This window comes from Podarcis vaucheri (genome assembly GCF_965113315.1).
Source record: "Podarcis vaucheri genome assembly, chromosome: Z".
Classification (NCBI taxonomy): domain Eukaryota; kingdom Metazoa; phylum Chordata; class Lepidosauria; order Squamata; family Lacertidae; genus Podarcis; species Podarcis vaucheri.
In genome coordinates, this window is record NC_138758.1 from 25,648,841 (window position 1) to 25,661,544 (window position 12,704).

The 12,704-nt window shown below is 44.2% G+C and overlaps 1 protein-coding gene across 1 annotated transcript in view; it reads left to right on the top strand.

The window, feature by feature from the left end:
* Window positions 1-12,704, top strand: part of LOC309523906 (synaptotagmin-like protein 2) — a 56,136-nt gene that overhangs the window by 6,438 nt on the left and 36,994 nt on the right. The window contains exons 2-3 of the mRNA XM_082208128.1: window positions 7,119-7,670; window positions 11,619-11,770. Of these exons, the coding sequence (XP_082064254.1) occupies window positions 7,570-7,670; window positions 11,619-11,770 (253 nt within the window). The 5' untranslated portion in view covers window positions 7,119-7,569. The remainder of the gene's footprint in view (window positions 1-7,118; window positions 7,671-11,618; window positions 11,771-12,704) is intronic.

The following is a 12,704-nucleotide window of genomic DNA, read 5'->3' on the forward strand; positions in this document are numbered from 1 at the left end:
GCTTGCCAAAGGTCAGCTCCTTTGAACCTGTGAGGTGGAAGCAATGAGTGGCTCAGAGGTGGAGCTAGTGATGTTACATACATGCCTGTTCAGCCACTTCCAGTTGCAGGACATGCACCTTTACAATACGATAATTTATTGTCTTTGTCCCATACAGAACAACAAAATTGAAAATCTACATCAGATTTACACACATTACAGGTGTGCTACTCCAGTGGGTGCTCCCAGGAGCTAGTCTCCTGGTCACAGGTGACGTGAACTTACCCCTAGGGCTTCTCTAATCTCCAGTAACTCAACCACTGAGGGACATCATTTGCATATTCCAGCCAATGTGTGTTTTGTATGCAAAACAGAGGCACGGGAAATAGAACTTTCCAGTTTCCAGTGTTGCATAGGACAACAGCTTGGAGATCTGTTCAGTGTCTCATTGTTCCATCTAACAATATGGAAAGTGAAGAGGCTACATCCGGTGGCCTAGGCTGGTTAAACATGCTACACCTATAAAATAAACACTATTTCCAAATATTTAAACTACAGCAGTTAAGTCTCTTAATGTTCCACTGTCATTATGGGTTCCGAGTAGCGTTTTGTATCCATGCAAATGGTGTAGGAATGAAGTCCCTTGTGAGGAACCTTCAGAGGAGTGTGTTTGTCACATGCTGGTGTTGGATGAGGCAGGGGGTAAAAGTAGACAGAGGAATGGATGTAGTTTTTAATTTCTAGTGTAGGCTACATTCCAGTCACTAAAGTCCAAGTGATCAGCATTTCAGATCTACACGCCTCTCCTTCCACCTTTTGTCCATTAAACAAGAGGGGATGTGCTGGAACATTTTATTGCAGGTCCCACCTCTTGTAACCTAATAAGAAGTCTTGACAGCTTGGAAGTAACAAATTGCTGCTTCTTCTTTTGCATTGCTTCCACCTTGAAGCTGGATAACTGAAACAATAAAAGCTTTCAGGGGAGCATTTCTGAAGGGTGAGATTATTTCTTGATATTGACAGAGTCAGGCCTTGACCCTCGGGGTGAAAAAACACAGGTGGAATGGGGAGAGCTGCTGTTTTGTGATAAACCACACAGCTCTCTTTGTTTTCTGGCGAGTGTGTGCCAGCTCAGCAATTCCTTCTACACTGAGCTGGAGTTTTAAGGCGTTTGAAGCACACCTCATTCACTTTGGCCAATAATGGACGTTTTCACCTTTGGTTGGAGATGATGTGCACGACTGGTTTTTCACAATTTGGCCTGTCTTGGGTAGGATGCAATAGATTAAATGAGAGGTTTTTAAAACCTCTGCTCAGAACTTTTGCTTCAATATGGGGAGTGGGTGGTGCTAAAGCAGAGTAAACCTGTACCCCTTCACATCTCAGAAGTGGAGAGAAATTTATGAGGGAGAGTATAAAACTCAGGAGCTACCAGCTACTATTTTTTAAGTACATTGACATAACCTCCTTCCACTAATTCCCCCCTCCGGCAATTAGAATCACGTGAGGAGGAAGGAGGAGCAATACTTGCTGTGTCCCTCCCTTGCCACCCCATTTTCGGTGGCCCCAACCCCTGCTGCCCATTCACTGGAGCCGAAGGACTGAAGAAAGATGCCTTCTCTGTGTGAATATACCACGCTTCCACCTTATATTTAAATCACTATTATACCACTTTAAGAGTAATAGGGCTGTAGTTTAAGGATGTTGAAAGCTGTTAGGAGACCTCATATTCCCCTCACAGAGATCCAAAATCCTGGAGGGAGGGAGGACTGTTTGTTAAACCAAACTGTAGATCTCTGAGGATAATTGGCAGGGTGTATCTCTAATACCGCTCAACATTCTTAACAAACTACAGTTCCCAGGATGCTTTATCATGGCAGTTAAAGTGGTACAAGAGTGCTTTAAATATATAGGGTGCAGATGTGACCATAGACTTCATGCGTGATTTAGAATCTTGAACATTCTGTGAAATGTAGGTCTAACAACTCTTAGGACCATAACAAACTATGGTTCCCAGGATGCCCTGGGGGAAGCATGATCATTCTGGGGTCTAAATCATACAGGGGACCTACAAAAAGAGCCAGGTTTCCTATCTCAGACCTTTAGGCCCAGCATATGGACAGATCCATCAGGGGATGTGTTCCTGCTCTCTCCATGCTATTCCATAGCATCAAGAGAAATGACTAAAGGGAGCTGCTATGTTGCTGTAAGAACAGTGGAGCAGCCCCTGCTCTCTGCAGCTAGTCACTTTCCTCCACCTGAGTTTTGCTTCCACCCTTGAAAACCTGTGTGTGATTCATAGCCTGTTCTACATCACCTGCATGACATTCCTGGCCTTGAGTGTGTTGGATGACGCTGTCTCAAATTCAACGGCCAGTCCAGGCATCTTCTGCAAATAGGGCTACATCCAATGCTGAAGTTCCACTGGCACAAAAGACACCTTTGTGCGCCGGAACTCCTCTTCCTCTCCTGTCCTCTTCAACTTCCCACATTCTTTCAAAGTCAACTCTGGAGAGTTAGGGAGCTGGAGGGAAACAGAAGTCCCATTGCACAAGTGGGATCTGTGCATTGTTGGATGCAACTGACAAAACTGAGAGGGCACCATTTTGTTCTTTGCCTCAAGCAGCACAATATTCCATTCAGGGCACCCAACTAGGTGACAGTTTGTCATGCTATTGATTGGCAGTTGTGTACTAAACTGAGAGGGCAAAAGCCCAACACAGTAGAGGCCTTGATTTTTATTTTTAACGTACCTTTCCCTCCTCTCTTCTTTCTTTCTTTCTTTCTTTCTTTCTTTCTTTCTTTCTTTCTTCAGGCTCATAGCACAACACCTACCCATAACAACCACATGTCCTGCACAAGATAGGTTAGGTTTTCTGGTTGTATGCACCACTTCCCTGGAGTGATTTACATGAAGTTTGAAAGCAAAGAATAAGAATTCATGGGGTCATCCACATTACCACCACCACCCCCGGTGCTTTAAAGCACCATCTCCATGTGTGGTTTTGGAGAGGGTTTTTGCCCTGGTGCTTTCCCAGCGAAAACCCACTCTTTGCCTCTGAATTGGAACAAATGACAATTCACCATTTGCTAACAAAACAGATTAAGGATTTTGTAGGGAAAGCAGCGGGGCAGAGGAAGCACTCAGACATGGCGCTTTAAAGTTCAGACCTGTGCCTAGAAATTCAGCACAAAAGGAAGCCTGGATGAGCCCATAGTCAAGGTGAAAACATCCAGTCATTTGTGTTCTCCTAATGCCCAGGAAAACAAAAACAACTTTGCAGTGGTGACTGGTGCTCATTGCAACTGGTAGGATGGGAAGCTGACAGTGGGTTGAACTAGAGCCAATGACAGGCAAAGCTAGCTAATTCAAGTTTCGTCCCCATCCTCCTCCCTGAGGAGTTCTACAGTGACAGTACCTAGAACAAGGAGGAGGAAGTTGACAGGCTGTTCCACCCCACCCCACCCCCGGACTTGTTGTTGATGGGGCAATGCTATACTCTGCCTATAGGAACAGCCTTCAACTGCATCTTTACTTGGCACTGAAACAGTGACAAAGTTGGCACCAGGTGGGCCTCCCCAGGGAGCGCATTCCATAGATAGGGAGCTGCTACAGAAAAGACCCCTTTTCTTCATCACCACCTTCTGGACTTCCCTAGGAGGTCTTAGAGTCTGGGTAGGTTATATAGGGATTGTAACAAAGAAGGACATATTTGCCAATATATGGTAAGAATGTAGTGCAATTAATAAATATTGGGGAGAGGGAGGGAAAATAATGGTATTGTAAGAAAGGCAGCAAATGCGACCTACAGACATACCTGATTTGAGTGCTTCTAAGGCATGTGACGCGGGTGGCGCTGTGGGCTAAAGCCTCAGCGCCTAGGGCTTGCCGATCGAAAGGTCGGCGGTTCGAATCCCCGCGGCGGGGTGCGCTCCCGCTGCTCGGTCCCAGCGCCTGCCCACCTAGCAGTTCGAAAGCACCCCCGGGGGCAAGTAGATAAATAGGTACCGCTTACCAGCGGGAAGGTAAACGGCGTTCCGTGTGCGGCTCTGGCTCGCCAGAGCAGCGTTGTCACGCTGGCCACGTGACCCGGAAGTGTCTTCGGACAGCGCTGGCCCCCGGCCAATAGATGTGAGATGGGCGCACAAACCCCAGAGTCTGTCAAGACTGGCCCGTTCGGGCAGGGGTACCTTTACCTTTACCTTTTAAGGCATGTGAGAGATACATCCCATATGCTAATTAAACCACTAAGGGACTTGGCTCATGGTTGCTAAAATTGGGGAAAGTGCTAGCCAGTTCCACAACTGATCCGTGGCTAAGGAAGATCTAGGACCTTACGTTCATGAACAAAATTACCAGTTGTAAATAACATGGGAGAAGTGAATTTGAATGATTAATAACTTTCAAAATAAACTAAACACTTACTCTGTTTTCCATTGGAATCAGAACAAAACTGATTAAATGATTTCTGTGGATATATTAAGCATGAATTGATTTTGCTGCAGTGTCATATATTGATATTATTAATATATTTTTTAAAAAAATAAAACACACAGTGCCCAGGACCAGTCAAGTTGAGTCAGAAAACCTGAGTCAGAAAATCTGAAAAGTGCCTTTTCCTGGCAATGAAAATGCAATAATAACTCTTTGCTACCTTTTCATTATTCCCAGAATCACCCACTGCACCCTACCTAATGGTAGGGCTGGCCTTATATATGTAGGGGAACACTATTGTTGTCGTTATATAATGAATTAGTAATTATTATCATTTTACTCCTGCAAGTGCCATAAAGTTTCAGAATCTGTTTCTGCATCAGTTTTTGCTCAGTCCCTGCTGGGAACAACTTGATGTTTCAGTGCAGAATGGATTGTACTATGTTTTCAAGTAATTCCATTGTTTCACCATTCGTACTGCTATGCACTCATGGCAAGCCAAGCTGTCAAGTCACACAAGGACATGGGGAGGTAAAATAGGAGCTACTTAGCAGCATGCGGGATCAAAATGTATCTCAGCATGGCAGGCAAGATTAAAAATGTCTTCTCTTTTGAAAAGCAATTATTTATTAACTGCTAGAATGGGCTTTAGAACAAAGTGGTATGTATTGGTTTAGAGGTCTGTTTAAAGAGAGATGTTAGGTTGGCCACTGGACTGAACATCTTATATAGCTGCTCTGTATTTACTTTTATAGAAATATTTATATGCCACTTAATTAAAATAACCTCCTTAAGTCATCTACGTAAACTAATATAAAATGTATTCTTAAAAAAAGCATTTGCAAATGAACTTCAAAATGTCAGATATATTAAAATTATCAAAATATAGATCAGATCAACAGTAGTTTTAAAAACAAATGCAATATACAAAACATTGTTATAGGTTGGAGGGCTGTCCTAAACACAACAGTTTTTGACAGGTGTCAAAAACAGGTACCCATGTGGTGCCTGCTTAGTAGGCAAGGAGTTCCAAAGTTGGTGCGGGCTGAGAAGTGCATCCTGCTTAAACTGCATCCGGACTGCAGGTTCCAGACCTCCCTGCCTGCTGTCTGTACTAATATGGAAGGAAATGGGACAAAGCAAGTACCTTGGTGGGGCAGATGCCTCCTTTACCCAAGCAGGAATGACTCTGCTGCTCCCACTGTGACTGCTAGACAGAAATACAGTTGTATTTATGACATTGGCTGGGTGATTTTGCCCTGCAGATGCTATTAAGTCAACAGCATGCGAACAGGAGATTGCAATGAAAACTTTTATGGCTTCTTTCTTCTTCTTTTTTTTCCTGAGGCCTCTGGAGGCTCAGAAGCATGTAGAACAAATATAGCACAGGAAATGCACAAAGTGTACAAAAGCCTCATCTTTATGGCTGAATGCACGATATGTACACCATACTGGCAAACAGCTACAGACTCTGTTTACTTTTGCCAGCTGGATACTGTGAGTTTAGCAGCACTGGAAAGAAGGGTCCAAAAGACTGGTTTCCTGAAACCCCAGCATTTTTTGGTCCGATGAGTTTTCTCAGAATTATGTATAGTAGGACCTTTTTTAGCACACATAGTTCAGACCTTTAATGGAGCCGGTTGCTATCTAAATAAATAAATAGTGACAATTTAAAATAATATTGTAAAGTATTGCAACTTGTTACAATTTTTAACTTAAACTGAGAGCTCTATATTTGATGACATTTACCCAAAAGTAATTCCCCTTTTGTCCAATGGCGCTTAGTCCTGGAAAAGTATGTTAACATGCATAGAGTGAAATCCTGTCCTCAGAAATAAGCCCATAGAATCAGGGATGAGTAAGAAATGTAAAGGTGAGTCTCCTTCATTTGCAGTTTCCCAAACAGCCATCGGAATTTTCATTGCCTTTTTTTCTTGCAAGTTTTCTGCAGCCAAGTAACGTTTACCAAAAAAAATGCATACACTAGGGTGAAGTGTGCATTAAAAAGCACATGTCAGTGGATGTAACATACAAACGTGAATTATATCAAGGGAAATTGCTTTGCAAAATCCCACACAAAAATGTGTGTTTTAGGATAAATTGTCATTTATCTGAAAGTGTGGAGAAGTATGAATTTTGAATTGTGATTGTGCTTCAGTTTGCATATTGCTTTGGAAAGTGTGAATTGGGTATGTTCGCCTTCAGATGTGAACTGAACTGAATTTCTCTCTCTCTCCCCCCACCCATCCTGAATTGCAATACAACAAGGAGTCTTGCAGCAGCTTGCAAATTGACATATGCTAGCATTGTGTCATAATCAACTTGTTATCCTTTTGACTACAAGGCTCTTCTTGGTAATCCTCATAGTGAGCAGATGCCCTTTCCTCCTTCTTACAGTTCAGTTTGATCTGGCTGAAGCAAATGGGTCTTTCCTCTACAAAAACAAAACATTAAGGCAGTTTGTGTTGCCTGCCTACTCACTTGGTTTCTCCATGCAACTAAACTTAGGCGAAGATTATATCTCATTCTCAGGCTGCTACAACAGAGAGATTGTTTACAGTTAAACGCACACACAGTGTTGCTTGCTTGAGGCTCATGTGCTCAGGAGTAAGTAAACATCCTTGATGTTCACATGTGATCACTGCATTTATCTAAAAAGGCATCTCAATGGGTTTTTTTTTAATTATTATTCCTCTCTTCTCAGGAGCAACTGAACCAAACTGACAGACTTCTCAGCTGAAGGAAGCAGATGCTTAATTCTCTCCTGCATCCAACAGCTGCCCTGTCTTCTCAATTTGGGTGCCTGGGAAAGCTGACTAATTTACACTTCCACCCGCACGTGGACAGAGTGAAAGGAGGAAAAACTCACTGGAGGCTGCAATTGTTTTGGTTGACACAGGCATGCCGTATAGAGGACCAGAGCCTGGAAGAACAGATCTGTGCTTTGAAACAGTAGCCTGGATCCTGCAGGGGGTTCTTCCCCAAGGTATGCCAGAGTAAAGTGCTCCCTACTGCTCCTGGTACATTCTGACTCAATACATAAAAACTGTATCCCTTCAGGCTCTCTATTCTGGTTTTTCATGAGCCCCTCACCACTGTAGCTTCTGCCTCCAAAGTGCCAATGCTTTGATTGCACAGAGAACGCCAAGGGAAAGATGCTGGATCTCAGCTTTCTCACAGAAGAGGAGTATGGGAAGCTGATGAAGGTGCTGCAGAGGGATGCCGAGTTGAAGAAAAGGGATGGAGATCGTATCAGGTAAGAAGTCAGGGCAAAGTATTTACAAATTCTGAGAGGTTAAATTTCCTGTAGTGATGATGGTGATGATGATGTTGATGCCGGGGTCACCAGCATGGTGCACACAGGCACAGTGGCACCCTTAATATTTGCCCCTGGCACCCAAGAAGCCTCTGACCCCTCCTACTCACTTCCCCCTTGCTCATGAGTTGGTAAGGGTGGTTGCCTCCCCTGCGCCTTGAAAAGTACTGCTCAAGTGATGCTCTTTCTCAATTTCTTCTTTTATTTCCATGTGCTTTATTGAGCTCACATTCCACTGGATTTGGCTTTAACCCAGATCCCCTGGAAAGATAAAGTGTGTGTGTGTGTGTGTGTGTGTGTGTGTGTGTGTGTGTGCGCGCGCGCGCACGTGCATGCATGCACATGCTTTCTTCTGTCTTGGTAGGGATCTGATCTGGGAGAAGTGGGAGAGAAGTGACCAAAGTAGGTGGCACCTATGGTACCTGCTCAAAAATCTGTATGTGCCCCAAAACCTGAAGTTCAATTCTCCCTGTGATAGCAGGTTTGCTTTTTGAAATGTGAATGAAGCAGCATACAGCGCTGTGAGAAAAAGGACAATTTCCCATATTCATGCTTGAGAAGCTGTCCATTTTTCTAAAAGAAACCCCCCAGAACTACTACTTTTATGCTTCCATCCTTTCCAAAGAGCTTGGGGTAGTGTATGTGTCTCCTACTTTTATTATCACAACAATCCTATGAGGTAGGCGTAGCTAGCTCCTTGGGAGCCCAGGGCGGCAAAAATGCCCTGCACCCGGGGGCGGGGCAAGCCTCCCATGGCGTAGGGCAAGCTGGGGCAGAGCACACTGCACAGAACCTCCATGGAGTCTACAAGCCCCACATTGCTGTTTCAGGCAGCATGGAGCCTACAGGTGCCCAAGCTGCCGTGTCGCTCCCCAGGAGAGACGTGTGGCTCGGGCGCACTGCAGACCAGGCCCCGTGGACACCATCCTCAGTGATGACACTCGGGGTGACCCACACTCCCCTTCCTACGCCACCAGGTAGGGGGAGGCTTAGAGAGAGGGGACTAGGATTGCTCAGCTTGAGTAGGAATTTTAATTCAGGACATCCCAGCCCTAGACCCCTTATTGTTGTTAGTATCTGTCTGTCTCAAAAGACAATGGAGTGCGCCTCTGGAGGTGAAGTCAAACCACTGCTTTAGCAGCATTGCAGTGACCTCCCCAGGGCACAAACCCAGGTAGGGTGTTTGGAGGTTCTCGGCTGCCCAGGCAACAAGACCCCCATCCTGGTCTTGCTGATGTGGTCCAAAGGAAAGCAGAGCAATATGTTTGGCACCAGCTTGGTGTACAAGGTACCATCCAACCGTCTTAGGGACTCTACTCTGGATTTGTGTACGGTTTACTCCTTAACCTTTTCTTCTCCCGAAGATATCCTGCAAGGCGTTGAAGGGTCAGAGTTTTCCTTCTCCTAGATGAGCTACCTTCCAGGTTGACGAGCCCCATCTGTCCCTCAACCCATTATGCCCCAGTAAATAATAGTTTGACCTAAGGCTTTCTTAAGCTGGAACTCAGTTCTGGCACCTCTCAGTGCAATTGCCATTGTAAGAGAAGAAGGGAAGCTTTCATGGTGAGTTCCAGCACCTCTTTTCCTAGAAAAATAGCACTGGTATGACCTAGCCCAAACCAGCTTTCAATGACCTGTGTGGGAATAGTGATGATCTCTGCCTTTATGGCTGCCGCTTCATGAATTCTTGCAAATCAGCGATCGAGCAACTGTTCTCTTCCAGATGTTTATTGGACCAACTGCAATCAGCCCCAGCCAATATACCTGATAGTTGGGGGTGATGGGAGTTGTGGTCCAGCAACATCTAGAGAGGCCTGGCAGGGGCTGATGGGAGTTGTAGTCCAAAGTTCCTGCAGGGGACCAGGTTGTCAAAGGCTGCCCGGGGGATGGGGGGGGGGTTACTGTCTCTTTTACAAACGGCACCTTCCCAGCCTATTCATTTACTTTCAAAAACTGAATGTTTCTTGTTGGCGGGAAAATCTTTATTAGACCTTCTTCCAATAAAGTCTAATATTTGCACACCGGTATAAAACAGTGAAACACAAAATAGCCGAGCAGAGGAAACACAATAAAAAGTCAAAGCAATAAAATCAGCAGAGAAAGTGGAAGGAGAGACGATGAAAACCAACTGATATGCTGCACGTCCTGGACAAATAAAAATGTTTTTTATTTGGCACCAGAAAAGACAACAAATTTGGCCCTAGGAGACTCATGCAAAGGATTTTACAGCAACTGTAGTCCTAAGTTAGCAGTGGGCTGGGAATTTTTCCAATTTATTTTCAGCCATTCTCCAATTGGGCCACATCCATGCTGTACAATCAAAACACTATTATACCACTTTAACTGTAATGGATTCCCTCAAAGAATCTTGGGAGCTGTAGTTTGTTAAGGGTCTGCAGGATTAGACCAATGGTTCATCTTGTGCAGCATCCTGTTCTCAAGGGGGGCAGTCAGATGCCTGTGAGAAACCCACAAGCAGAGGTGCAATTCCCAGAGTTCTCTGGGAAGAGGGACTGATTGTTAAGCTACTCTGGTTGATTGTAGCTCTGAGCGATCAGAGACATGGTCTGTCTGGAAAATCCCCCCAAAGGCAAAAATCTTCCTATGGCTAAGCTGTTTGTAGTGACTTAGCAAACTCTCTTCTGGCTTAGGAACACAAGTTATAATTCACTGACAGACGTTTTCTTCATGTTGAATGAATGTACATACAAGACGGAGGGGGAGTGGCTTCACAATGGCAAGCTTCACTCCCAACCATCCCCATATATTTTTCGTTTATTTTATTTAGCAAGACCTATATACCACTTGGGACGTGAGTGACACTGTGGGTTAAACCACAGAGCCTAGGACTTGCCAATCAGAAGGTTGGCGGTTCGAATCCCTGCGACAGGGTGAGCTCCCATTGCTTGGTCCCTGCTCCTGCCAACCTAGCAGTTAAAAAGCTCATCAAAGTGCAAGTAGATAAATAGGTAGTGCTCCGGCAGGAAGGTAAACGGCGTTTCCATGCGCTGCTCTGGTTCGCCAGAAGCAGCTTAGTCATGCTGGCCACATGACCCGGAAGCTGGCTCCCTCGGCAGGTAAAGTGAGATGAATGCCGCAACCCCAGAGTCGTCCGCGACTGGACCTAATGGTTCCTTTACCTTTATATACCACTTAATATACCACTTAATCAAAGAGTGGCATACAAAAAATGGTGTAAAATGTTCATTCAAAATTAATAAAATCAGACTGATATGTTATTAAATTCAGGACTTTGGCTTGGCCAGTAGAAAAATAGAAATAAAATGATTTGTTACTGTTTGTTCCTGGGACAAATTTAGGGTGTTGCTGGTAACATATAAAGCTTGCCAAAGCTTGTGACCGCTTTATTTGAAGGATTTTCTTACCATATATATTTGCCCACTCAACCACTTTCAACTGCAAAACTGGCACTTTTACAAGTGTGATATAATATTCTGTAAGAAATACATATTTTAGTTTGGCAGCACAAGCTCTCTGGAACTCCCTGCTTATTGATATTAGGTAGGCAGCTTCACTGGATTATTTTTGACACCTGCAAAAAAAAAGTGGGGTTTTTTTAGGCAAGACTACCTAGACACATAGGGCTCATCCACACTTCATTTTGTGCCCCTTTTCTAGGCAGACATTCATGGCTGCCAGATCTGTATCCAAGTGGTTTTGTTTTGGATTATTTTGGTCCTGGTGCTTTCCCTAGGGGGAGGGGGGAACAACATGTTTTGCTACTGAATCAGAGCAGTGGCAATCAGATTTCCCACAGATTGCTGTTTGCTCCAATTCAGCGGTAAAATGCAGGTTTTCTCTGAGTGCGTCTGTGCGCTGTGTAAATGCAAGGCTCCGGCACTGATTTTCCTTTTCATTTCTGCTAAGGCGTTTGGAAGGCTCACTGAAGGATGAAAAGAAGAAGAAATTTGTGACTGGACAATGGTTCCATGAGGTGAAGGCACAGCGCTTCCAGGAGGCATTAGAAGGCCCAGAACTACTCCGAGCATCGATTAAAAAGAAAAAGAGTAACTTTGACCGTAAGTACACAGTAGTAAGCCAGAGGCACGGTTCAGATGATCCTCTAAACCAGTGTTTCCCAAACTTCAGCTGGTTTTGGACTACAATTCCCATCATCCTTAACTAAGCAAGACCACTGGTCAGGGATGATGGGAATTGTAGTCCAAAAACAGCAGGAGTCCCCCATTTTGGGAAACCCTGCTCTAAAACATGGTTTGGATGGCAGAAAGACACCACAGCTCATATCCTTTCTCTTCCCTTCTCACATGTGTCTTACAGAAACCACCTTCATAATTTCTAATTCCTGTTCTTGGAGCACTAACCATTGTTTGTCATCATAGCAATCTGTGGTTAGGAAGCATGCTAGGTATGTTACCTGTAAGTCACCGTGGGTCATTTTGAGAAAAGAGACTAAGAATGTTATAATGGTGACAATACTACTTTTATTATTATTATTACTATTATTATCAACATTATTATTTCTCTATTTATTGTTATAGCCAAAGAACCTCAAAACAACATACAAGAAGGTTTAAAACTTTATGTTTTGGGCGCCTGAAGTTTGCTTCATTTGCAGCTCTAGAAACCCAAACACTTGGATAATGGTTTTGGGTTTTTGCTGGCCCCAAAAGTAGGAAAGAGGATGATATATGTCAGGTTCCTTTAAACAAGATGGAAGCAGTTATTCCTGCTTCTGCTCTCTCACCTATACCTTCCAGCTAAAATCCACATGCATTAACTTTCATTCTCATATTCTGGCTGTGCTTTAGCACATGGAATATTTTTTAGAGTTTGGTCATTTGTATTTTCCAGTGGTGTAGTGGAGGCAGATTTTTTCCAGTACACAGGTAATGCATACCTCAGTGTCAGGGTAATTGACAGGCTCGCCTTGCTCTAGCACAAGTCAGCAACCTTTTGTCTGGTCCATGGTCCCTCAGACCATGTGGTGGGCTG